This window comes from Macaca mulatta, chromosome 1, assembly GCF_049350105.2.
Source record: "Macaca mulatta isolate MMU2019108-1 chromosome 1, T2T-MMU8v2.0, whole genome shotgun sequence".
Classification (NCBI taxonomy): Eukaryota; Metazoa; Chordata; class Mammalia; order Primates; family Cercopithecidae; genus Macaca; species Macaca mulatta.
In genome coordinates, this window is record NC_133406.1 from 131,233,965 (window position 1) to 131,259,594 (window position 25,630).

Genomic DNA, 25,630 nt, shown 5'->3' on the forward strand with positions numbered 1-25,630 from the left:
CACAGCATTAAGTTCTGGGCAGCCTTAGGGCTCTCTAAGTGGGGACAGGAATATGTCTTCCTATCTTTACCCATTTCATAGATATCCTGACTTCCTAATACTTAGATTTAAATACAGTATTCTTGGCTGTGTGCAGTGTCTTAAGTCTGTAATCCCAGCACTTTGGGAAGCCAAGGCAGGAGGATTGCTTGAGCCCAGGAGTTCAAGACCAGACTGGGCAACATAGTGAGACCTCTGTCTCTACAAAAAAATTTTTTAAAACAGTAGCCAGGTGTGGGCCTGATGCGGTGGCTCACGCCTGTAATCCCAGCACTTTGGGAGGCTGAGGCTGATGGATCATGAGATCGACAGGAGATCGACACCATCCTGGCTAACACGGTGAAACCTTGTCTCTACTAAAAATACAAAAAATTAGCTGGGCATGGTGGCACGCACCTGTAATCTCAGCTACTCAGGAGGCTGAGACAAGAGAATGGCTTGAACCTGGGAGGCGGAAATTGCAGTGAGCCCAGATGGCGCCTCTGCACTCCAGCCTGGGCCACAGAGCGAGACTCCATCACAAAAAAAAAAAAAAAAAAAAAGAAAAAAGAAAATAAAGTAGCCAGGTGTTACCTGTGGTCCCAGCAACTGCAACTTGGGAGGCTGAGGTGGGAGGATCAATTGAGCCCAGGAGGTTGAGGCTGCAGTGAGCCGTGATTGTACCACTGCACTCCAGCATGAGCGACAAACAAATAAGTAAGTAAATACATACATACATACATACTCTATTCCTCACCTTTCCCTTTGGTAAAATGACGTTTGCCTTCTCCCTAGGGAGAAGGGGCTACTGGGGAAGCCAATGCTCCCCATGGTAATAACCAGGGATTGCTGTCTTCTTGGAAAAGAAGTCACTCACCTATAAATATCCAGAAGTTGAATCATTTTAAAAAATTTAAGGGCTGGGCGCGGTGGCTAATGTCTGTAATCCCAGCACTTTGGGAGACCAAGGCGGGTGGATCACCTGAGGTCGGGAGTTCAAGACCAGTCTGACCAACATGGAGAAACCCTATCTCTACTAAAAATACAAAATTAGCTGGGCGTGGTGGCGCATGCCTGTAATCCCAGCTACTTGGGAGGCGGAGGCAGGAGAATCGTTTGAACCTGGGAGGCAGAGGTTGCGGTGAACCAAGATTGCGCCATTGCACTCCACTCTAGGCAACAAGAGTGAAACTCCGTCTCAAAAAATAAACAAATAAAAAATAAAAACAACAATACTTATGGAATATTTACTACATGCCAGGTACTACCCAAAACACTTTATGGTTATTAATAAATCTAAGCCTCATAATAACCTTATATGGTTAGTAACTATTATTATCCCCCGTCATAGATGAGGAAGTGGATGTACCAGCAGGTCAAGTAAGTTGTCTTAAGGTAACATAGCTGATAAATAATACAGCTAGGATTTCAAACTCAACCTATCTGATCTCAGAGTCTGCATATTTAACCATGGAGTACAGGCAGTGTGGTTAAGACTGTATTAGGATTATTGCAGAAATTCTGAAAGCCATTTAAAAAGTGACATTACTTCGCTAAGCCCAAATTAGGGAGAAGCACTGTAGAAGTTTACACCCTGGGATGGAGGGGTGAAAGTGGAGGTAGGGGTGGGACTGCAAAGCTTCTGCCTTGATTTGGAGTCTGACTGCTGCTACCTGCCTGCCCATATCCCATCACTAACACCTCTCAAACCGACCATCCAGCTCCTGCTTTCCTCATTTCTGATAATCCCACCCCTGTCATTCCTTCCAAATTACTCTCATACAGCTCCATTTCTTTCTTCTATCAATTACCTCTCTACTGAATCCATTCTTTTGTGAACAAATCTCTTTCGTCATTACCTTTTTCATTAAAAGCTCATTCCATTTTTTTGCTGTAATGAAAGGATTTTCTGAGCAGTTACCTGAATGACTGGGATAAGTTCACAGCTTCAATTCATTCAGTAATCATTCATTCAAAGTCCACATTCCTTGATCCTACTGCCCTCTTGCCCTCTTTTTTCTTTTTCTTTTTTTTGAGATGGAGTCTCGCTCTTGTCGCCAGGCTAGAGTGCAGTGGCGTGATCTGAGCTCACTACAACCTCTGCCTCCCAGGTTCAAGCAATTCTCCTGCCTCAGCCTCCCGAGTAGCTGGGACTACAGGTGTGTGCCACCACGCCCAGCTAATTTTTGCATTTTTAGTAGAGACAGGGTTTCACCATGTCAGCCAGGATGGTCTTGATCTCTTGACCTCTTGATCTGCCCGCCTTGGACTCCCGAAGTGCTGGGATTACAGGAGTGAGCCACCGCTCCCAGTCTTTACTGCCCTCTTAAGGCTACTTTCCTCTCTGGTTTTCTACCTTCAGTATCCTAGTATACACTCATTCTTTAAACTTTTATAATCTGGCTTCCCTCTTCACCAACACCCTCAAACTTTGTTCTCCAGATTATTCCCATATCTCCTAGTTGTCAAATTCAAGGCCTTTTCTTAAATCTTCAATCTTGTAATCTCTGGCACTGAGCACTCCATACCACCTGCTTTTATTTCTTGGGTTGTTTTGTTTTGTTTGAGACAGAGTCGCACTCTTTACCCAGGCCAGAGTGCAGTGGCATGATCTTGGCTCACTGCAACTTCCAACTCTAGGGATCAAGCGATTCTTCTCCCTCAGCCTCCCAAACCACTGGGACTACAAGCACTCGCCACCACACCCGGCTAATTTTTTTTTTTTTTTTTTTTTTTTTTTTTTGTATTTTTAGTAGAGACGTTTTCACCATGTTGGCCAGGCTGGTCTGAAACTCCGGACCTTAAGTGATCAGCCCGCCTCAAACTCCCAACACCTGCTTCTTTTTGAAACTTTTTCTTTTTGGGTTTTCAGTTCTTCTCCTCCCTCTCCTCCTCCCCTTTTCCTACTTTTATCTTTTCCTACCTCTTTGACCATTCCTTCTGTCACTCTGTCTCTTTGATGTACTGTTTCTAAGGCTGTGCCCTTTGCCTCTATTCTCTTAGCCTTTGTTTCTGTGCAATCTCTAGACTATCACTTTGTGATGTCTCCCGTGTCATTTTCTCTAGTACTAACTTTTCTTTCTCTGTTTTTTTTTTTTTTTTTTTTTGGTATTTTAGTATAGAGACAGGGTTTCACCATGTTGCCCAGGCTGGTCTCGAACTTCTGAGCTCAGGCAATCTGCCCGCCTTGGCCTCCCAAAGTGGCCCACAGGTGTGAGCCACTGTGCCTGGCGTAGATCTAGTACTAATTTTTCTGTGGATTTCCGAGCCTGTAATTCCTGGCCTGGATTTCCATCACTTTTAGGACATCTCCAGACTCTCAAACACAGACTAAACTCATTTCCTTCCACTTCCAACTTCTTTCCCCTTTTTCTTTCCTATTTATATTAATAGCATTCCATGCTTCTGTCCATAGCTCTCACATTGTCACAAAGTTCTGTAAATTGTCTCTTAAAGTTTGTCTTAAATCAGTTCCTTCTTCCTCTTTGCCTTAATTCAGATTATAATAATCTCTCATCCTAGTTTCCCCACTAAAGTGATCTTTTTAAAAACTATAAAGTCATGTGACACATCTATGTCTGTTCTATTCTGTTCTGTTCCCAAGAACTCTGTAGTTTGAATTTCAGTCTCTGAAGAAAACATTTAAGGCCTTTCACACGCATATCCAGCCTCATTTCCTGCATCCCCACCTAACAAACTTGGCCCTGGCAACCTACATAGAACATCTTGTAGAAGCACACCATGACTTTTCACTCTGTGTTTTCCTTCTGCTCTGCTTATCACACTGCAATTTTTCCCCCAACTTTGTATTTTGGATCTCAGGTTCACAGGACTGAATTATTCACATGCCGCAGTTCATGGCATACTATTACAATTGGCCCTTCCAAAGTCCTTCACTTGTTATTGATCAATGTATTCCTTTTATCCTTATTCCCATTTCTCCTAGACTGTAACTTACTCATGTGTTTAATGTCTATGCTTTTTTATATTTTCCTGTAAAATAAGTAGTACTTTTAATTTCTATAAATGATATTATGTTATAAATTTTATTTCTTACTTTTTTAACTTAGAACTGCTTTCGAGTTCTCTCATGTTGCTACATCTATTGCTTCTGATTGCTGCATTGTACTCTATGCTGTGCATCCAGCATATTTTACCTGTCTACTCCCTTGATAACAGACACTATGAATGTTTTATGCATGACCTCTTGGACACTGGATCACTACCTAAAAGCAGTTCTCAACCCTATCAGGCTCAACAATCTCCCTTAAATATTAATAACAAATACAATGTCTCCATTATTGTGCAGTGAAATTCAAAAATAATATAATTGACTGTGGTAGGTGGCCTCTCAGAAAGCCCCCAGTGATCTCCAGCGCAATATTCTTGCCCTTATGTAATCGCCTCTCCACAAATTTGGGCTGCACTTTTTCTTGTCTGAGACAGAGTCTCACTCTGTCGCCCTGGCTAGAGTACAGTGGCGCCATCTCAGCTCACTGCAACCTCTGCCCCCGGGTTCAAGCAACTGTCCTGCCTCAGCCTCCTGAGTAGCTGGGATTACAGGTGTCCACCACCACACCCGGCCAATTTTTGTATTTTTAGTGGAGACGGGGTTTCACCATGTTGGCCAGGCTGGTCTCGGAACTCCTGACCTCGTGATCCGCCCGCCTCCGCCTCCCAAAGTGCTGGGATTACAGGCGTGAGCCACTGCACCCCACCTTAGCTGCACTTTTAGTGAATAGAATAGGGCAGAAATGATGGGATGTCACTTCCAAAATTAGGTAACAAAAAACCTGTGAGTTCTGTCTTCTGGGTTCTCTCACTTGTATCCTCTGGAGGAAGGCAACTGGCACACTGTGAGCTGCCCTATGGAGTGGATTACATGGAAGGAACTGAGGGAGGCCTCTGGGCAACATCCGGTGAAGAACTGAGGCCCTTATTCCAACAACCTTGAGGAACTGAAACCTCCAGCAACCTGTGAGTGACTCTGGCAAATTCTCCTCCATCAACACTTGAGGTATGACTGTGGCCCCAGGTAACATCCTGACTGCAACAGGAGGGACCTTGAGCAACAGGCACCCAGCTAAATCGCACCCACATTGCTGACCCACAGAAACTGTGTGATAAATATTTGTTGTAAGTCACTAAGTTTTGGGGTGATTTGTTATACAACAATAAATAACTAATATATCTACCTACTCACATAATTTTGAAAATAACATAATACCGTAACAGGATCCAGTGATCCAGTGTCCAGGAGGTCAGGCATAAAGGTAATATAAAGTAAAGTAAAAATAGTAACATATGTTTCTTTTTCTTTTTTTTTTTTTTTGAGATGGAGTCTCATACTGTCGCCCAGGCTGGAGTGCAGTGGCAGGACCTCTGCTCACTACAAGCTCCGCCTCCTGGGTTCACACCATTCTCCTGCCTCAGCTTCTCCAGTAGCTGGGACTACAGGCGCCCACCACCACGCCCAGCTAATTTTTGTTGTATTTTTTAGTAGAGACAGGGTTTCACTCTGTTGGCCAGGTTGGTCTCAAACTGTATCAGGTGATCCGCCCGCCTCGGCCTCCCAAAGTGCCGGGATTACATGTGTGAGCCAGCGCACCCAGCCAACATATGTTTCAATATATAAACACTCGAGCACTAGGGGGTATAATGAAGATTTCAGATGCTTGTAACTATATGTAGAATTACTTTGAATGCAGACTGATTAGAGTGAGTATTGTCGACCTAAAAGGAAGAAGCTGAGGCAAAATTAATATAAATAGAGAGTTTATTTGGGCCAGACTTGAGGATTGCAACTCAGCAGCATAAAGTGGCCCGGAATACACTCTAAGATTAGCAGCAGGTACAAGTGGATTTTTAACGGAAAAGAATGAGGACGGGGAGTGGGCTGACACAAAGTTGTCCTTAAGGAATTCTCATTGGTTTACAAAAATAACATTGATTAGTGATTGGCTAAACATTATCAAGCTATAGGGTGTGGGATATAGTGTCTGGTGGGGCATAATTAGGCTAATTTATAACTAATACTTGTGGAATGGCAAGCAGTTTTAAGACATAAATACATAGCTCAAAAGGGGGCAAGTAGGATGTGATTGCCTCTCATTTTAATGCCTCTCAGGGCCTAATAATTTAACTCACTTTCCTCAAATCAAAGTTCTTTTTTCAGTATTCACTATTCAAATTATTACAAGTGATGTTGCTTTTGGTGACGTTATTTCTTGAAATGGTACACAACTCTTAATGAATTCCAAACAAAACAATACAATTACTATTCAATTTTGGGGCAATAACATTCCTAGAAAATTCAACGTACATTAAAAGTGTGGGAAAATGCTTTGTGTGTTTTTTTTTTTTTTTTTTTTTTTTTGAGACGGAGTCTCGCTCTGTAGCCCAGGCTGGAGTGCAGTGGCCGGATCTCAGCTCACTGCAAGCTCCGCCTCCCGGGTTCACGCCATTCTCCGGCCTCAGCCTCCCGAGTAGCTGGGACTACAGGCGCCCGCCACCTCGCCCGGCTAGTTTTTTGTATTTCTTAGTAGAGACGGGGTTTCACCGTGTTATCCAGGATGGTCTCGATCTCCTGACCTCGTGATCCACCCGTCTCGGCCTCCCAAAGTGCTGGGATTACAGGCTTGAGCCACCGCGCCCGGCCGCTTTGTGTTTATTAACAAAGATAGGTTCAAGCCTCACATAACTACTTTTCACTCACCAAATGTTCAGCAGGACATTCAGAAATCGTGTGTATTGCGGGATTTTCTTTATGTAGCATCATCTGTTACACTGTAGGACACATATTTTATATCCCTAGCTCTGGCTTTCCAATGCCTGTGGTTTTCCCAACCATTGTTCCGACCAAAAGCCTTCCCCAATGGACACGGTGGCTCACACTTGTAATCCCAGCACTTTGGGAGGCCGAGGGGGGCAGATCGCTTGAGATCAAGAGTTCCAGACCAGCCTGGGTGATGTGGCGAAACCCCATATCTACTAAAAATACAAAAATTAGCCGAGCATAGGTGGTGTGTGCCTGTAATCCCAGCTACTTGGAGGCTGAGGTGGGAGGATGGCTTGAGCCCAGCAGGTCTAAGCTGCAGTGAACCCGGATTGTGCCACTTCACTCCAGCCTGGGGGACAGTGAGGCTGCGTCTCAAAAAAAAAAAAAAAAAAAAAAAAAATGAGGCCGGGCATGGTGGTGCACGCCTGTAATCCCAGCTACTCGGGAGGCTGAGGCAGAAGAATCGCTTGAACCCGATAGGCGGACGTTGCAGTGGGCCGGGATTTCGCCACCGCACACTCCAGCCTGGGCGACAAGAGTGAGACTTGGTCTCAAAAAAAAAAAAAAAACACACACACACACACACAAAAACAAACCTTCACAAAATTTTAAATGCTTAGTTTTGGGACACCATCTCTTGGAAATTTGTGGTGAAGCACAGTATCCCCAGTAATTAACATAGTGCTTAGAAACAGTGGAACCACAACTCTTTAAAATGATTTAAAAGCATTTATGTCAGATAAAGGACCGCTGGCTAGCCCTCCTACGATCCATAGCTTCGCAGTCCCCAAACAGGAAGCCGTGATTCAATGCGCAGTAGCAAATTTAGGGTGACAACGAGATACATCCCACGTAGTCCGTGATTTCCTTTTCTTTGTTAGTTTTCAATTCCTTCAGTATTACAGGGAGGAGCTCCGGCCTCCTCCGCTACAGACTGTCGCATTTCCGCCGCTAGGCCGGAAAGCACCACCGTCCTTCCGCAGGCCTCAGTCAGCTAGGCCCAGCTCCAGCCCCGCCCGTCACCGGAAGTGAGGCGGCGGAAGTAGCGTAACCCGCTGAGAACCAGCCGGCGGGGCGCTGTGGGTTGGCGGGCTAGTGGGATGGCAGATGAGGAAGAAGACCCCACCGTGAGTGACCGTCTGTGTCCAGAACCTCTCTTTTCTTCACTCCTTCGGGCTCAGTAGCGGAGGCAGAGTTCAGGATCGGATCTGCTTGCCTTAGTCAATTCAGCCGACGGAATTCGGGGACTTCACTCCCTAAGGATTGATCATTTTAGAAAGTGGGGAAGGACATGAAGGAAGAGTAGGTTTTGTGACCCCTTTCCCCTTGATTTTGGTCTGTATTTGCCAGACACTGAAACACTTACAGAATCATCAGACGTCAAAACTAACATCTATTAGCGCTCACTATGAACCAACAGATCAATTGTTAACAAAACTGTACTTACTGTGAAGTAATGGGAAAAGAATGCATTGAAAGTCAGACAGCCTGGATTTCAAAATCTCCATTCTCTCTAAGCAAGTTATTTAACTTTGACAATCAGTTTTCTTGTTACAAAATAGGGTTACGGGCTTACTTAAGGAACGTTTTTAGCACCGTATATGCAAATGCTTAGTAAATATTAGTTTTGCTTAATTGAAAGTCTACAAAGGTAGACTTTGATTCAGTATCAACTGTTTAACAGTAGCAATAGGCCACCTTAGTTGTTTAAAAATAAAACCTATGGTCATTGTAACTCTTACACGTAGAAGCAGTAGGATTATTTGTTAGGAACATTGTAGAAGCCATTTTTGGATGAGTTGGAAATTGGACTCGATACCTAGGCTGCTTCCGTGCTAAGGTTTTGTGTGTTTTTTTTTTTTTTTTTTCTGCTTCCTTTAGGCTTTCTGGCCTATCTGTTGAAAAGGAAAAAATATTGTTATTATTAAAATATCAAATGCAAGGCAATTATTTGACATTTCTATATATACGTTTTCTAGTTTGAGGAAGAAAATGAAGAAATTGGAGGAGGTGCAGAAGGTGGACAGGGTAAAAGAAAGAGGCTTTTTTCTAAAGAATGTAAGTAGTATTTGACAATGATTTTGTTATAGATGATGAAAACTTTTGGACATATCCTTTCAAAGTACATTTATTGCTTTGAATGTTTCCCTGTAGTGACAATATTCTCAGACTAGCCTATCAAATTTTGTTTAACTTTTGAATCAGATAGTACCAATCCTAACCCCAGTTATATGTGTGTGTATGTGTGTCTGTGTATAAATTGCTTTTTAGGTGAGCAAATGTAGTTCGTGATTTAATTTAGGGCAGAAGAACATACCTCCATTAGTTTTCCTCTTGCCTTTGCAGCAGTAGAAAGAGAGGCTTCTTTGACTGTAAGCCACAGATACTAATGGATCCTGCACCAGGTGTTGAGGGAGAGTAGCAAGTGAGTTGGGGCTTGGGCTTTGGACTAAGGCTATGAACAAAGTAAGAAGATGGTGTACAGCTGGGTGTAGTGGCTCACGCCTGTAATCCGAGCACTTTGGGAGGCTGAGGCAGGTGGATCACTGGAGGTCAGGAGTTTGAGACCAGCCTGGCCAATGTGATGAAACCCCATCTCTACTAAAAATACAAAAATTAGCCAGACGTGCTCGCTTGAACTCAGGAGGGAGAAGTTGCAGTGAGCCAAGATTATGCCACTGCACTCCAGCCTGGGTAACACAGCAAGACTCTGTCTCAAAAAAAAAGAAAAAAAAGAAGAAGGTGGTGAATAGTGTAAGACATTAGAGTGACATGGAGGCTAGATGCAGTGGCTCACGTCTGTAATCCCAGCACTTTGGGAGGTCAAGGCAAGCATTTCGCTTGAGCCCAGGAGGTCAAGACCAGTCTGGGCGACATAGTGAAACCCTCTCTCTACAAAAAATACAAAAATTAGCAGGGCATGGTGGCACGCCCCTGTAGTTCCAGCTACTCTGGAGGTTGAGGTGAGAGGATGGCTTGAGCCCAGGAGGTGGAGGTTGCAGTAAACCCAGATTGCGCCACTGCACTCCAGCCTTGGTGACGGAACCAGACCCTGTGTCCAAAATAAATAAATAAATAAGCAAAATAAATAATGACATGGAGATTATAATGTATTGATTCTGCATCCTACCCCCTCAGTAGATGCTTTTGACCCTTTTTGGCAACAAGAGGAAGGGAGAGCTGCTGCTACTACTGATGGTACAGGCCAAGCCCTGGAACACAGCATAAGAATGTGCTCTCCATCTCCAGTCCTGGGTCCTTTATGTAAAGTTATATCTAAGTATTGAGAGATGAGGCAACACAGATTTATGAATATGGTTTATTTAGGCGGGGTTATATGTGAGCAGTTCCCAAATGCCCTTGAAACTACAGGGTCAGTATATCTTTTTTTTTTTTTTGCAATTAACTGGGCATGGTGGCGTGTACCTATAGCCCCAGCTATTCAGGAGGCTGAGGTGGGAGGATCACTTGTGCCCAGGAGTTCAAGGTTGCAGTGAGCTGTGATCATGCCACTGTACTCTAGCCCCAGTGATAGAAGAGTGAGACCCTGTCTCGCCACCAGCTCCAGCTAATTTTTTGTATTTTTAGTAGAAACGGGTTTCCCCATGTTAGCCAGGGTGGTCTCAAACTCATGACCCAGATGATCTGCCTAACTCGGCCTCCCAAAGTGCTGGGATTACAGGCCCGAGCCACCATGACCAGCCATACCCAGCTAATTTTTGTATTTTCAGTAGAGACTAGTTACACCATGTTGGCCAGGCTGGTCTCAAACTCCTACCCTCAAGTGATCCTCCTGCCTCAGCCTCCCAAACTGCTGGGGTTACAGGCATGAGCCACCACACCCAGCCAGACACTCTTATTTTTTAACCATCCAAATCCTTTTCCATATTTCGTTTCCTCACTAAAGCTGACCATTTCTTATTTCATTTCTCTGATGCTCCTTATACCGTTATGTGGTTTTACTTATTATATCAGCATAAGAATGGGATCCTTGTACCAGAGCATCCCAGAATGATGTTCAGTTGGTTGTTAGCAAAGACCTTTTTTCCAGTGAGATTAGTTTGTGATGACAGGAATTTGGAATCTTCAGGCTTCTCCTTATCTTAACTGAATATTCATAGAGGTTACTGACGAAAGATCTGTTTCGTGAACCTTAAAAAAAAAAAATTTGCAGGAGACTAGGTACAGTGGCTCATGCCAGTAATCCCAGCACTTTGGGAGGCCAAGGTGGGAGGATCACTTGAGGTCGGGAGTTCAAGACCAGTCTGGCCAACATGGCAAAACCCCGTCTCTAATAAAAATACAAATTTAGCTGGGTGTGGTGATGCGTGCCTGTAACTCCACTACTCGAGGGCCGGACACGGTAGCTCATGCCTGTAATCCCAGCACTTTGGGAGGCTGAGGTGGGTGGATCATGAGGTCAGGAGATCGAGACCATCCTGGCTAACACAGCGAAACCCCGTCCCTGCTAAAAATACAAAAAATTAGCTGGACGTGGTGGCACATGCCTGTAGCCCCACTTACTTGGGAGGCTGAGGCAGGAGAATTGCTTGCATCCAGGAGGCAGAGGTTGCAGTGAGCCAAGATGGCGCGCTGCGCTCCAGCCTGGGTGACAGAGCAAGACTGCCTCTCAAAAAAAAAAAAAAAATTCCAGCTACTTGTGAGGCTGAGGCTGGAGAGTCACTGGAACCTGGGAGGCAGAGGTTGCAATAGGCCTATAGAATTTCAAAGCATTATCTGGCATTTGTTTATGCCTTTATAGACCCTTTAGCCAAATACAGTTTACATACTTCCCATATAATAAGTTTCCCTTTTCCAGTGAAATATATTTTCTGTCTGGTGAATTCTGCCCATCAAAATGTTAGTGACAAAGTATCTTCCTCGAAATATTTAAACAAAAACAGTAAACTTACAATGGAGAATTCTGGAAGACACCATGTTAATCAAGTGATCAAAGCATCACTAATAATATACAGTATATTGACATTATATGCCCCTGATATGATGCATTAAGAGGACACATCACCTTGGTGTTCTTCCTGGTAATGTCTAACTTCAATCTAACGAGGAAACATCAAAGAAACCCAAATTGAGGGATAGTCTACAAGATAACTGACCAATATTCTTCAAAAGTGTCAAGGTTTTTTGTAAACAATGGTTTCATTTAAAAAAAAGGTGTCAAGGTTTTGAAAGATGAAAAAGTCGAACTGTCAGAGAATAGAGGGAACTAAGGAGACATGACAACTAAATGGTATGGGAACCTGAAACAAAAAGGACATTGGTGGAAAAACTCGTAAAATCTGAATAAAGTCTGTACTTGTACCGATGTTAATTTCTTAGCTTTGATGACTCCCTATGGTTGTATAACATGTTAACATAAGGGGAAGCTGAATATAGGGCATATGGGAACTGTGTACTATTTTTGCAACTCAGCTGTAAATCTAAAATTATCTTTTTTTTAAAAAAAAAAAGGCAAAAAAGTACGGAATCCAAAACAGAAAGATAAAAACTATTGGCTCCTGTGTTTGTTTTTTTTCCTCCTGTTTCTGGACCTAAAGTCTCTTGCCAGTGTAAACCCTAGGGACATGTCTATCTCAAGCTGGTTTCCAAGTCACCCTTTTCTTCTGTAGGCCTGGCCTACTTTCTTCTCTTTGTACTTCTACTAGTTTTTACTTCTTCTAAATAGAGGAATTATTCTTAATTTACTCATTTCTTCCTTTAGAAGTATTCTACAAGTACCTTTTTTTTTTTTTTTTTTTTGAGACGGAGTCTCGCTCTGTCGCCCAGGCTGGAGTGCAGTGGCGCGATCTGGGCTCACTACAAGCTCCACCTCCCAGGTTCACGCCATTCTCCTGCCTCAGCCTCCCGAGTAGCTGGGACTACAGGCGCCTGCCACCATGCCCAGCTAATGTTTTGTATTTTTAGTAGAGACAGGGTTTCACCGTGTTAGCCAGGATGGTCTCCATCTCCTGACCTCGTGATCCGCCCGCCTCTGCCTCCCAAAGTGCTGGGATTACAGGCGTGAGCTACTGCGCCTGGCAGTATGTTTTTTTAAAAAAAAGAACTTAGATACAATAAGTTGTGCAAGTCTTAAGTGAACAGCTTGCTGAATTTTATGTATACTATACAGTCGGCCCTCTATATCCATGGGTTCTGCATCCATGGATTCAACCAACCTCAGATGGAAAATATTCAGAAAAAAAAAAACTGTGTCTGTATTGAATATGTGCAGACTTTTTTTCCTGGTCATTATTCCCTAAACAATATAATATAGCAACTATTTACATAGTATTTGCATTGTATTAGGTATTGTAAGTAACCTGGAGATGATTTAAAATATAGATAGGAGATGATTTAAAATATAGATGTTTAGGTTGTATGCAAACACTATGCCATTTTATATCTGGGATTTGAGCATCTGAAGATTTTAGTATCCACGGGAGGTCCTGGAACCAAGCTCCCAAGGATACTAAGGGGTAACTGTATACACGTGCACACACACACACACTCACACACTTGTACGCACTACTAAGATCAAGATAATAAAAGACTTGCAGCATTTGACAGAGTTTCTTACCATTTACATATACCCCTTTGAGAATCTGATGAGAGTTATAATTATTCCCAGAAAAATGCCCATGTACAGGTAATGTATAACAGGCTGGAGAGGTGTTGCAGTCACAGCTTGCTGCAGCCTCAACCTCCCTGGCTCATGTGAGCAGCTGGGACTACAGGCACATGCTACCATGCCTGGCTAATTTGTGGGGTTTTTTTGAGACAGAAGTCTCACTGTGTCACCCAGGATGGAGTGCACACCTGTTGCTTCCTGTAAGAATGTATTTGGGGTGGGGCGCAGTGGCTCACGCCTGTAATCCCAGTACTTTGGGAGGCCGAGGCAGGTGGATCACCGAGGCAGGTGGATCACGCCATCTCAGCTCACTGCAACCTCTGCCTCCTGGAATCAAGGGATTCTCATGCTTCAGCCTCCCGAGTAGCTGGGATTATAGGCATGTGCCAATACCGCCATCTGACTTTTGTGTGTTTTTTTTTTTTTTTAGTAGAGACGGGGTTTCCCCTTGTTGGCCAGGCTGATCTCAAACTTCTGGCCTCAAATGATCTGCCTCAGCCTCCCGAAGTGCTGGAATTACAGGCGTGAGCCAACATCCTGGCCTTCGCCCAGCTAATTTTTTTTTTGTAGAAACAGGGTTTTGCCATGTTGCTCAGGCTTGTCTCAAACTCCTGAGCTTAAGCAGTCTACTTGCCTGGGCCTCCCAAAGTGCTGGATTACAGGTGTGGGCCACTGCACCCGACCTAGACTTACCTTTTTCATTTCATATGGTTTCTTTTTTTTTTTTTGAGACAGAGTCTCGCTCTGTCGCCCAGCCCAGGCTGGAGTGCAGTGGCGCGATCTCGGCTCACTGCAAGCTCCGCCTCCCGGGTTCACGCCATTCTCCTGCCTCAGCCTCCCGAGTAGCTGGGACTACAGGCTCCCACAACCGCGCCCGGCTAATTTTTTTTTTGTATTTTTAGTAGAGACGGGGTTTCACCGTGGTCTCGATCTCCTGACCTTGTGATCCGCCCGCCTCGGCCTCCCAAAGTGCTGGGATTACAGGCGTGAGCCACCGCGCCCGGCCTTCATTTCATATGGTTTCTTCAGATGAAGGCTGAAAGGGCTTTGCCAGCAGTTGTATTGATCTAGGAAATGTCAAAATTCCTTGTAGTAAGCCCTCTGCTTTCTAATTTTGATTACCCTGTTGCTTCCTGTAAGAATGTATTTGGGGCCAGGCGCAGTGGTTCACGCCTGTAATCCCAGCACTTTGGGAGGCCGAGGCGGGCGGATCATGATGTCAGGAGATCAAGACCATCCTGGCTAACATGGTGAAACCCCGTCTCTACTAAAAATACAAAAAATTAGCCGGGCGTGGTGGTGGGCACCTGTAGTTCCAGCTACTCGACTCGGGAGGCTGAGGCAGGAGAATGACGTGAACCCAGTAGGTGGAGCTTGCAGTGAGCCGAGATGGTGCCACTGCACTCCAGCCTGGGCGACAGAGGGAGACTCCGTTTCAAAAAAAAAAAAAAAAAAAAACCGGCCGGGCGCGGTGGCTCAAGCCTGTAATCCCAGCACTTTGGGAGGCCGAGACGGGCGGATCACGAGGTCAGGAGATCGAGACCATCCTGGCTAACACAGTGAAACCCCGTCTCTACTAAAAAAATACAAAAAAACTAGCCGGGCGCGGTGGCGGGCGCCTGTAGTCCCAACTACTCGGGAGGCTGAGGCAGGAGAATGGCGTGAACCCGGGAGGCGGAGCTTGCAGTGAGCTGAGATCCGGCCACTGCACTCCAGCCTGGGCGGCAGAGCGAGACTCCGTCTCAAAAAAAAAAGAAAAACCTATTTGGAGAACTTTCTCTCATGTCTTTTCCCCTGTGGTAATATCAGTAAAGAGTCTGCCTTTTTTCCAATGCCCCTCTGCCATGCCCACACACAAAAACTGCCTCCAAAAAAGGCTAAGCTGTTGCTATCTGTCCTGTCCCCTGCCGGAGTTTCCTACTTAAAGGTGTTCTGCTGGGTCAGGGACTGGTAAGTAGATGATAGAGATTAGGAAAACACTGTTTACCTTAGGGTTCAGTAGCTCGGAGGAAGGAAGAGTTTGGTTGGAGGCTACATGGGAACAACTGGTCATCAGACTGTCCTTAAACCTTTTACACCAGAATCCATACTTGGAGATAACAAATACAATGCAAATATGTTTTTATACCAATATTGTCTATAACTTGGTTCACTTCTAGTTTATTTTTTTAAAGCATTAAATTGTTAAATCTGTAAAAGTAAAGAAAAGTGATTGTTCTTTTACAGTGCGATGTATGATGTATGGCTTTGGGGATGACCAGAATCCTTACACTGAGTCAGTGGATATTCTTGAAGATCTTGTCATAGAGTTTATCACTGAAATGGTAAGATTCTTTCCTAACTGGTCTTACTTAATTGAAGAATAGATTTGAAATATTAAACTTTAGGTAAGGCCGGGCGCGGTGGCTCAAGCCTGTAATCCCAGCACTTTGGGAGGCCGAGACGGGCGGATCACGAGGTCAGGAGATCGAGACCATCCTGGCTAACACAGTGAAACCCCGTCTCTACTAAAAAAAAAAAAAAAAAATACAAAAAAAACTTTAGGTAAGACTAGAACTTATGTCATCCGTTTGAAATAAGCTATCCATTTGAGTGCTTGTTTGCAGAAGTTATTGGTTACTGTTTATCATTAAGGATGGAGGTTATACATACATATTCTATCCCCACTTCTTCCTTTTATTTTTTGAGACAGAGTTTCATTCTTGTTGCCCAGGCTGGAGTGCAATGGCGTGATCTCGGCTTACCGCAACCTCCACCTGCCAGGTTCAAGGGATTCTCCTGCCTCAGCCTCTGAGGAGCTGGGATTACAGGCATGTGCCACCACGCCTGGATAATTTTGTATTTTTAATAGAGACAGGGTTTCTCTTCATTGGTCAGACTGGTCTCGAACTCCCGATCTCATTTGATCCACCAGCCTTGGCCTCCCAAAGTGCTGGGATTATAAGCATGAGCCACCGTACCTAACCTCTTCCATTTTTTATAAGGACATAATTGTAAAATCCTTGAATAAAATAAAAATACTACCCATAATGCCATTATCCAACATAGGTTTATTTTTTTCCCCTCCTTTTCCAGTATTTAAAGATATACACTGTTTTTTTTGTGTGTGTGTGTGTTTGTGTGTGTGTGACAGGATCTCACTCTGTTGCCCCAGCTGGAGTGCGGTGGCATGATCATTGCTCACTGCAGCTGAGACCTTCTGGACTCAAGTGGTCTTCCCACCTCAGCCTCCGAAATACCTGGGACTATAGGCATATGTCACCATGCTCTGCTTTTTTTTTTTCTTTTTAATTTTTCTTTTCTTTTTCTTTTTCTTTTTTTTTGAGACAGAGTATTGCTCTGTCACCAGGCTGGAGTGCAGTGGCATGATCTTGCCTCACTACAAGCCCCGCCTCCTGGGTTCAAGGCATCTCCTGCCTCAGCCTCCGGAGTAGCTGGAACTACAGGCGCCCAGCACCATGCCCGGCTAATTTTTTGTATTTTTAGTAGAGATGGGGTTTTGCTATGTTAGCCAGGATAGTCTTGATCTCCTGATCTCTTGATCTGCCCGCTTTGGCATCCCAAAGTGCTGGGATTACAGGCGTGAACCACTGCGCCTGGCAAGCTCTGTTAATTTTTAAATTTTTTGTAGAGACGGGGTCTCACTATGTTGTCCGTTGGTCTGTAACTCCTAGGTTCAAGCGATCTAACCCCTCTGCCTCACAAAGTGGTGGGATTACCGGCATGAGCCACTGTGTCCGGCTCAATGCCGTATTATTAAGTATTTAGCTTCTCTTTTTTTGTCGTTAGAAATAATACTATGATAGGTCTTCAGTTTTGCACAGGTGAGTATATAATGACAGGGGATGAGATAGATTTATTTGATTTTTAGAAAACCCACCAATATTTATTGGGTATTAAGATGGAGGAGGATATGCCGGGCGCGGTGGCTCACGCCTGTAATCCCAGCACTTTGGGAGGCCGAGGCGGGCGGATCACAAGGTCAGGAGATCGAGACCACGGTGAAACCCCGTTTCTACTAAAAATACAAAAAATTATCCGGGCGCGGTGGGGGGCGCCTGTAGTCCCAGCTACTCAGGAGGCTGAGGCAGGAGAATGGCGTGAACCCGGGAGGCGGAGCTTGCAGTGAGCCGAGATTGCGCCACTGCACTCCAGCCTGGGCGACAGAGCGAGACTCTGTCTCAAAAAAAAAAAAAAAAAAAAAAGATGGAGGAGGACACAAAGCATAAATGAAATGGGTGAGTACACAAAATGATAAAATTATTTTATACAAATGAAGACAAAATCTACATATATCAAAAAAACAGAAAAGGAACAATAAAGTTGACAGTTTTAATGTCCTTAAGATATTTTTTTGGCTGGGCATGGTGGCTCACACCTGTAATCCCCCAGCACTTTGGGAGGCCGAGGCGGGCAGATCGCCTGAGGTCAGGAGTTCAAGACAAGCGTGGCTAACACAGTGAAACCCCGTATCTACTGAAAATACAAAAAAATTAGCCGGGCGTGGTGACAGGCGCCTGTAGTCCCAGCTACTCAGGAGGCTGAGGCAGGAGAATGGCGTGAACCTGGGAGGCGGAGCTTGCAGTGAGCTGAGATCGCGCCACTGCACTCCAGCCTGGGCGACAGAGCGAGACTCCATCTCACAAAAAAAAGATATTTTTTTAAAGTGACTGTGAAGCATAAAGGGAACATTGCTAATAACCCACTAGAAAATGGACAGAGGACATGAGTAGAAAGATAATTCACAAATGAATAGCCATAATATAGCCATAATAATAAGAGAAAATCTTCGAACTCACTTGCAATTAATAAATGCAAATTAAAACAGTAAAATATTAGATTGTAAAAAATTAAATATAATATGTTTCTTTGTAATAGACTCACAAGGCAATGTCGATTGGAAGACAAGGTCGAGTACAAGTTGAAGATATTGTCTTCTTGATTCGAAAGGACCCAAGAAAGTTTGCCAGGGTTAAAGACTTGCTTACTATGAATGAAGAATTGAAACGAGCTAGAAAAGCATTTGATGAAGCAAACTATGGATCTTGACACTTTTTGTAGTTTCTGAAAATTACCATCTGGGGAAATCATATATAATAATTGTATATTTTCTAAAGTAAGGTTCTGATATCTAGCCATGTAAATGAAAGATAGAGAAAGTTTTCAGCCTTTATTTTTATGCCTTTGATTTTAGAGTGATATTGGTGTATTTAATTGCCTGCCTTTGTATTACCATACTTGAATCACTTACTGGGGTTTAATGACCACACATAAGTCAATGTACCTTGCAAACCATGCCGTTCCTTTTGACTTTTGACTGTCTAAAGGATAAAGTAGTATTTGTCTGTTAGGTATGTTTATACCCTTGTAAGCTGTACTGTAGCTTTTTTTTTTTTTTTTTGAGACAGAGTCTCGGTATGTCGCCAGGCTGGAGTGCAGTGGCACGATCTCGGCTCACTGCAAGCTCCACCTCCCGGGTTCAAGTGATTCTCCTTCTTCAGCTTCCCGAGTAGCTGGAACTACAGGTGCCCACCACCACGCCTGGCTAATTTTTTGTATTTTTAGTAGAGGCGGGGGTTTCACCGTGTTAGCCAGGATGGTTTCAATCTCTTGACCTCGTGATCCACCTGCCTCGGCCTCCGAAAGTGCTGAGATTACAGGTGTGAGCCACCATGCCTGGACTACTGTAGCTATTTAATATGTGAAATCTAAATGGCATTTTTGACTCGACAGCTCAGACTTGTACTTCATGTATTCAGAAGTTTTTAGACAGCAACTAGTTTATTGTCTAGTTCATTATTAAAGATAATTATTATTAAAGATAATGAACTAGGCCAGGTGTGGTGGCTCACACCTGTAATCCCAGCACTTTGGGAGGCTGAGGCCGGCAGATCACTTGAGGCCAGGAGTTCGAGACCAGCCTGGCCAACATGGGAAAACCTTGCCTCTACTAAAAATTAAAAAATTAGCCAGGCATGGAGGCATGTGCCTGTAATCCCAGCTACTCGGAGGCTGAGGCAGAAGAACTGCTTTGAACCTAGGAGACAGAGATTGCAGTGAGCTGAGATGGTGCCACTGCACTCCAACCTGAGCAAGAGAGTATGACTCTGTCTCAAAATAACAACTACAGATAATGAACTGGTTTGCATTTCTTTTAAAGAGATGATAGAGGAAAATATAGTTTTTTGAGAGAATGTTTATATCTCTTAAAAGATAATCTGTTTTAATTTTCTTCAGATAACAAGTTATTATTTTTTAAGAAATCAAGTTTCACATGAATAATGCTATGTTGGAAGGCTTTTTGATTTAAAATCTTTTCAGATTTATAACATCCTGTTAAGTTTTAGGAGAACCCGTTTTCCCAGATCAGATTCGAGCTTCTAAAAATAAATGCTTTCAGTAGCAGGAATGGCATTGCTTAAAAAGCTCATGGCAGGATAAGCATTTGGGTTAGTGTTTTATTAACATATTTGTAAGTACTTGTTCATTGTGGAAATGTGACTAAAACCATATGTGGCTATGGAACCCATGTTTGTAGTTCTGGATACACGAGTTTGTGTGTATTTAGTCTATTGTATTAAATTATTATTGCCCTCAGCTTAACGTAAGGATTACAATTGAATTTAAGTAGATCACTGATCTACTTATTGTTTATGAAACTTAACTTTTTGTGTGCCGCTTATAAACATGATCTATAAATCAGTGCTTGGGAAAATTTTACTTTCCTAATCTACTGATACAGGAATAAAATATGAACAGTTAAACAGGTTGATCCTTGAATCTGACTGATTTATGACTTTTTTTCCTCCCAGAATATTATGCCCATTACTGGTAATATGATAATTCTTGCTGCTTAGTCTAACTGAAAATTTTTTTTATTTCAGTGCATATCAGGGTGAATCATTTCATTTAAAAAAGCAGGGCTGGGCACCATGGCCCATGCCTGTAATCCCAGCACTTCGGGAGGCCTAGGCAGGAAGATCTCTTGAGCCCAGGAGTTGGAGACCAGTCTGGGCAACGTAGACCCCATCTCTGCAAAAATCAAGGCCAGGCACAATGCCTCACACCTGTAATCCCAGCACTTTGGGAGGCCAAGGCGGGTGGATCACTTGAGGTCAGGAGTTCAAGACCAGCCTGGCCAACATGTTGAAACCCTGTCTCTACAAAAAATACAAAACAATTAGCCAGGCATGGTGGCATGCCTGTAGTCCCAGCTACTTGGGAGGCTGAGGCGGGAGGATCGCTTGAGCCCAGGAGTTGGAGACCAGGCTGGGCAAGATGACAAGACCCCATCTTTGTGAAAAATAGAGCCAGGCACAGTGGTGTCCGTTTGTGGTCCCAGCTACTCAGGAGGGTGAGGGGGGAGAATCGTTTGAGTCTGGGCGGTCAAGGGTGCAGTAAACTGCTTACTCTGTCACCCAGGCTGGAGTGCAGTGGCACAATCACGGCTCACTGCCTTGACCTCCTGCGCTCAAATAATCCTCCCACCTCAGCCTCCCGAGTAGCTGGGACTACAGGCATGCCTGGCTAGAGAAGCTATTTCACTGTGTTGCCCAGACTGAGTGGGGCTTTGCATTAAGACTATTTTAGGTTGCAAGTGATACAACTTAACTCAAAACTATTAATAGCATAAACAAGGCAGTTATTGGCTTACCTCACCGAAACATGGAAAAGAAGGGATGGAGCTGAATTTAGGGTTGACTGGATCTAAGTACTTGAGAAGCAAGACACTGTCTCTCTGTCTTTTATCCTAATTTTGGTTTTATTCTCAGAGTGGCAAAGGAACATGATGGCCACCAGTTCTAGGGTTCCCTCCTTACAACTCCAAATTGAAGAAGCTGCTTTACTTCGTAATATAGAACATTCCAAGCAAGGACTATGACAATCCGAGCTCTGCTTATTTTCTTCCTGGACCAGTCACTATGGCCAGGAAGAAGTTGTGCTATAGCCCGAATCTCATGCCCCACTTCTGGTAAGAAAGAGCTTGGAGTGGGATTGGGATACTGCATACTGCTATTAACAAAAAGGGAAAAGAGGCTCGGCGGGCTGACTTGATTCACGAGCTTGCTTATTAACTTCAAATTCTGGTAGTAAGGTGGCATGGCTGTCTTCCAGTATCTCCAGCTGCACTGTGTAAATGGTAGCCACTAACCACATGTGGCTATTTACATTTTAAAATGAAAAATTCAGCTGGATGTGGTGGCTTGCGCCTGTAATCCCAGGTTTTTAGGAGGCTGAGGCAGGCATATCACTTGAGGTCAGAAGTTCAAGACCAGCCTGGCTAACATGGTGAAACACCATCTCTACCAAAAATACAAAAATTTGCCATGTGGTGGCACATGCCTGTAAGCCCAGCTTCTCGGGTAGCTGAGGCAGGAGAATCACTTGAACGCAGGAGGCAGAGGCTGCAGTGATCCGAGATTATACTACACGCCAGACTGGGCAACAGAGTAAGACTCTGTCTCAAAAAATAAAATATTTAAAAAATGATGATAAAATGAAAAATTCACTTCCTTAGTTGCATTTGCTATATTTCTTTTTTTTTTTTCACCCAGGCTGGAGTGCAGTGGCGTGATCTCAGCTCACTACAAGCTCCACCTCCCAGGTTCACGCCATTCTCCTGCCTCAGCCTCCCGAGTAGCTGGGACTATAGGCGCCCGTCACCACGCCCGGCTAATTTTTGTATTTTTTGTAGAGACGGGGTTTCACCATGGTCTCGATCTCCTGACCTTGTGATCTGCCCGCCTCAGCCTCCCAAAGTGCTGGGATTACAGGCGTGAGCCACTGCACCTGGCCATGTTTCCTATATTTCAAGTGCTCAAAAGCCTTATGGTAAGCGGGTATAGCATTGGACAGTGCTGATATGGAACATTGCCATCATCACAGAAAATTCTTTTGGACAGTGCTGATCTGGAATATATAGGTGCTCTCTCCTAAAATAATTCACTTTTTTTTTTTTAACTTCGTATGGAAAATCTCAAGTATACACAATAATAGTGTAACTAGTCCCCAGCTTCAACAAGTAACCAACTTTTTGCCAATTTGTCCTATCCCCCTACCTTTAAATAATTTTTTTATTTTTATTTTTGGACCTTGGTTTCAGAACCCTTACCTTTTTTAAGGTAGGAGGACAGTATTATTTTAAAGCAAATCTGGCTGGGTGCAATGGCTCACGCCTATAATCCCAAAACTTTGGGAGGCCGAGGCGAGTGGATCACCTGAGGTCAGGAGTTCGAGACCAGCCTGCCAAGATAGTGAAACCCTGTCTCTACTAAAAATACAAAAATTAGCTGGGCATAGTCACGGGAGCCTGTAATCCCAGCTATTCGAGAGTCAGGAAAAAGAATCCCTTGAACCTGGGTGGTGGAGGTTGCAGTGAGCCAAGATCGTGCCATTGCACTCCAGCCTGGCAACAAGGCCAAGACTCCATCTTAAAAAAATAAAAAATAAAGCAAATCCCAGACATCCTTGTATCATTTCATCTATAAATACTTCAGTATATATATTTTTTTCTTTTTTTCTTTTTTTTTTTTTGTGTGTGTGTGACATAGTCTCACTCTGTCACCCAAGCTAGAGTGCAGTGGTATGATCTTGGCTCACTGCAACTTCCACCTCCTGGCTTTAAGTGATTCTCCTGCCTCGGCCTCCCGAGTAGCTGGGATTACAGGCATCTGCCACCATGCCTAGCTAATTTTTGTATTTTTAGTAGAGATGGGGTTTCACCATGTTGGCTAGGCTGGTGTTGAACTCCTGACCTCAAGTGATCCACCTGCCTCGACCTCCCAAAGTGCTGGGATTACAGGTATGAGCCAACGTGCCTGAGCTTCAGTGCATATTTCTAACAAAGTTTAAAAAGCCCAAATAGTATTACCATATTCTATCAAAAATTAACACTATTTCCTCAATATTCCATCTGATACCCAATTCCTGTTAATTTTAAAATTTTTTTGAAATAGGATCTTGCTCTGTTGCCCAGGCTAGAGTGCAGTGGCATGATCATGGCTTACTATAGTCTTTTCCTCCTGGGTTCAAGCAGTCCTCCTACCTTAACCTCCCAAGTGGATAGACTACAGGTGTGCAGCACTACTACTGGCTAATTTTTAAAATTTTTTTGTAGAGAGAGGGGTCTCACTATGTTGCCCATGCTGGTCTTGAACTCCTGGGTTCAAGTGATCCTCCTGCCTTAGTCCTGCCAAAGTACTGGGATTGCAGGTGTGAGCCACAGTGCCTGATGCCAAATCCCTCTTTAAATCTTGCTGATTTGTCTCAACATATCTTTTTTGAGTGTGTGTATTATTTCAATTGTTACTGTAACAAATTACAGCTCATTTAGTGACTTACACACATTTATCATTTAACTAATTCTCTATGTAAGAAGTTTGACCCCGGCCGGGCGCGGTGGCTCAAGCCTGTAATCCCAGCACTTTGGGAGGCCGAGGCGGGTGGATCACGAGGTCAGGAGATCGAGACTATCCTGGCTAACATGGTGAAACCCCGTCTCTACTAAAAATACAAAAAACTAGCCGGGCGTGGTGGCGGGCGCCTGTAGTCTCAGCTACTTGGGAGGCTGAGGCGGGAGAATGGCGTGAACCTGGGAGGCGGAGCTTGCAGTGAGCCGAGATCACGCCACTGCACTCCAGCCTGGGAGACACAGCCAGACTCCGTCTCAAAAAAAAAAAAAAGAAGTTTGACCCCAGCCCGAATCACGAATCACGAGGTCAGGAGATCGAGACCATCCTGGCTAACACGGTGAAAACCCATCGCCACTAAAAAACACAAAAAATTGGCTGTGCGTGGTGGTGGGTGCCTGTAGTCCCCGCTACTCAGGAGGCTGAGGCAGGAGAACGGCATGAACCCAGGAGGCGGAGCTTGCAGCGAGCCAAGATCGTGCCACTGTACTCCAACCTGGGTGACAGAGTGAGATTCCATCTCAAAAAAAAAAAAAAAAAAAGAAGTTTGACCCTAGCCTTACTGTGCTAAAATCAAGGTGCTGACACAGTTGTGTTCCTTTCTGGATGTTCTAGGAGACACCTGTTTGCTTGCCTTTTCCAACTTGTAAAGGCTACATTTCTTGGCTTCTGTTACCCTTCTTCAAAGCTAGCAATGTTGCATCTCCCTGGCCTGTGACTCCAGCTGGTAAGGATTCTCTGATATTGGACCCACCTGGATAACCCAGAATACTCTCCCCATTTCAAGGCTCTTAAGTTAATCATGCAAGCAAAATCTCTTTTTACCATGTCAAGTAACATATTCTCAGGTCCTGGGAATTAGGATGTGGACTTTTTTTTTTAGATGGGGTCTCGCTTTGTGACCCAGGCTGGAGTGATCATAGCTCACTGCAGCCTCCAACTCCTGTCAAGCAATCCTCCTGCCTCAGCCTACTGAATAGCTAGGGCTCCAGGCAACGCACCATCATGCCTGGCTAAAGGAAATAGACATCTGTGAGGGGTTATTATTCTGCTTCCCACAGTTTCTTTGAAATAGGATCTAAACAAGGTGTCACCCATTGCATTTGTTTGGTATATCTAAATTTCTTTTAATCTATAATAATTCCCTCCAAACGTTGTGACTTTTTGTTGTTGTTGTTGTTGTTGTTGTTGTTGTTGAGACAGGGTCTTGCTCTGTCACTCAGGCTGGAGTGCAGTGGCAGGATCATAGCTCACGGCACCTTGAACTCGTGGGTTCATCATCCTCATTCCTCAGCCTCCCAAGTAGCTAAGACTACACTGCACCTGGCTAATTTTTTTCTTAATTTTGTAGGGATGGAGTCTCACTGTGTTGCCCAGGCTGGCCTTGAACTCCTGTCCTCAAGCCATTCTCCTGCCTCAGATTCCCAAAGTTCTAGGATTATAGGCGTGAGCCACAGTGCACAGTCTCCACTTTAAGTGAAGCACTCTCTTTTTTTTTTGAGACCAAGTCTCACTCTGTTGCCCAGGCTGGAGTGCAGTGGCATGATCTTGGCTCACCACAACCTCCGTCTCCCAGGTTCAAACAATTCTCCTGCCTCAGCCTCCTGAGTAGCAGGGATCACAGGCGGGTGCCACCATACCCAACTAATTTTTGTACTTTTTTAGTAGAGTGGGGGTTTCGCCATGTTGGCCAGGCTGGTCTCAAATTCCTGACCTCAGGTGATCCGCCCACCTCAGCCTCCCAAAGTGCTGGGATTACAGGCATGAGCCACCACGCCTTGCCGGAATTGGTGTTCT

At 44.2% G+C, this 25,630-nt stretch overlaps 1 protein-coding gene across 1 annotated transcript; it reads left to right on the plus strand.

The window, feature by feature from the left end:
• Positions 1 to 7,834: 7,834 nt before the first annotated feature.
• TAF13 (transcription initiation factor TFIID subunit 13) lies at positions 7,835 to 20,204 on the plus strand. Its single transcript, XM_028830841.2, has 4 exons — positions 7,835 to 7,923; positions 8,776 to 8,854; positions 15,651 to 15,748; positions 18,303 to 20,204. Exons 1-4 carry the CDS (start codon positions 7,897 to 7,899, stop codon positions 18,471 to 18,473), a joined length of 375 nt encoding a protein of 124 aa, XP_028686674.1. The 5' UTR covers positions 7,835 to 7,896; the 3' UTR covers positions 18,474 to 20,204.
• Positions 20,205 to 25,630: the final 5,426 nt, after the last annotated feature.

Bases quoted from the DNA above. Each gene is read 5' to 3' on its own strand.
- TAF13 (XM_028830841.2), top strand. From the start codon at position 7,897: ATGGCAGATGAGGAAGAAGACCCCACC. The intron at 7,924-8,775 runs GTGAGTGACCGT...TACGTTTTCTAG, and splicing joins ATGAGGAAGAAGACCCCACC to TTTGAGGAAGAAAATGAAGA. The intron at 8,855-15,650 runs GTAAGTAGTATT...GTTCTTTTACAG, and splicing joins GAGGCTTTTTTCTAAAGAAT to TGCGATGTATGATGTATGGC.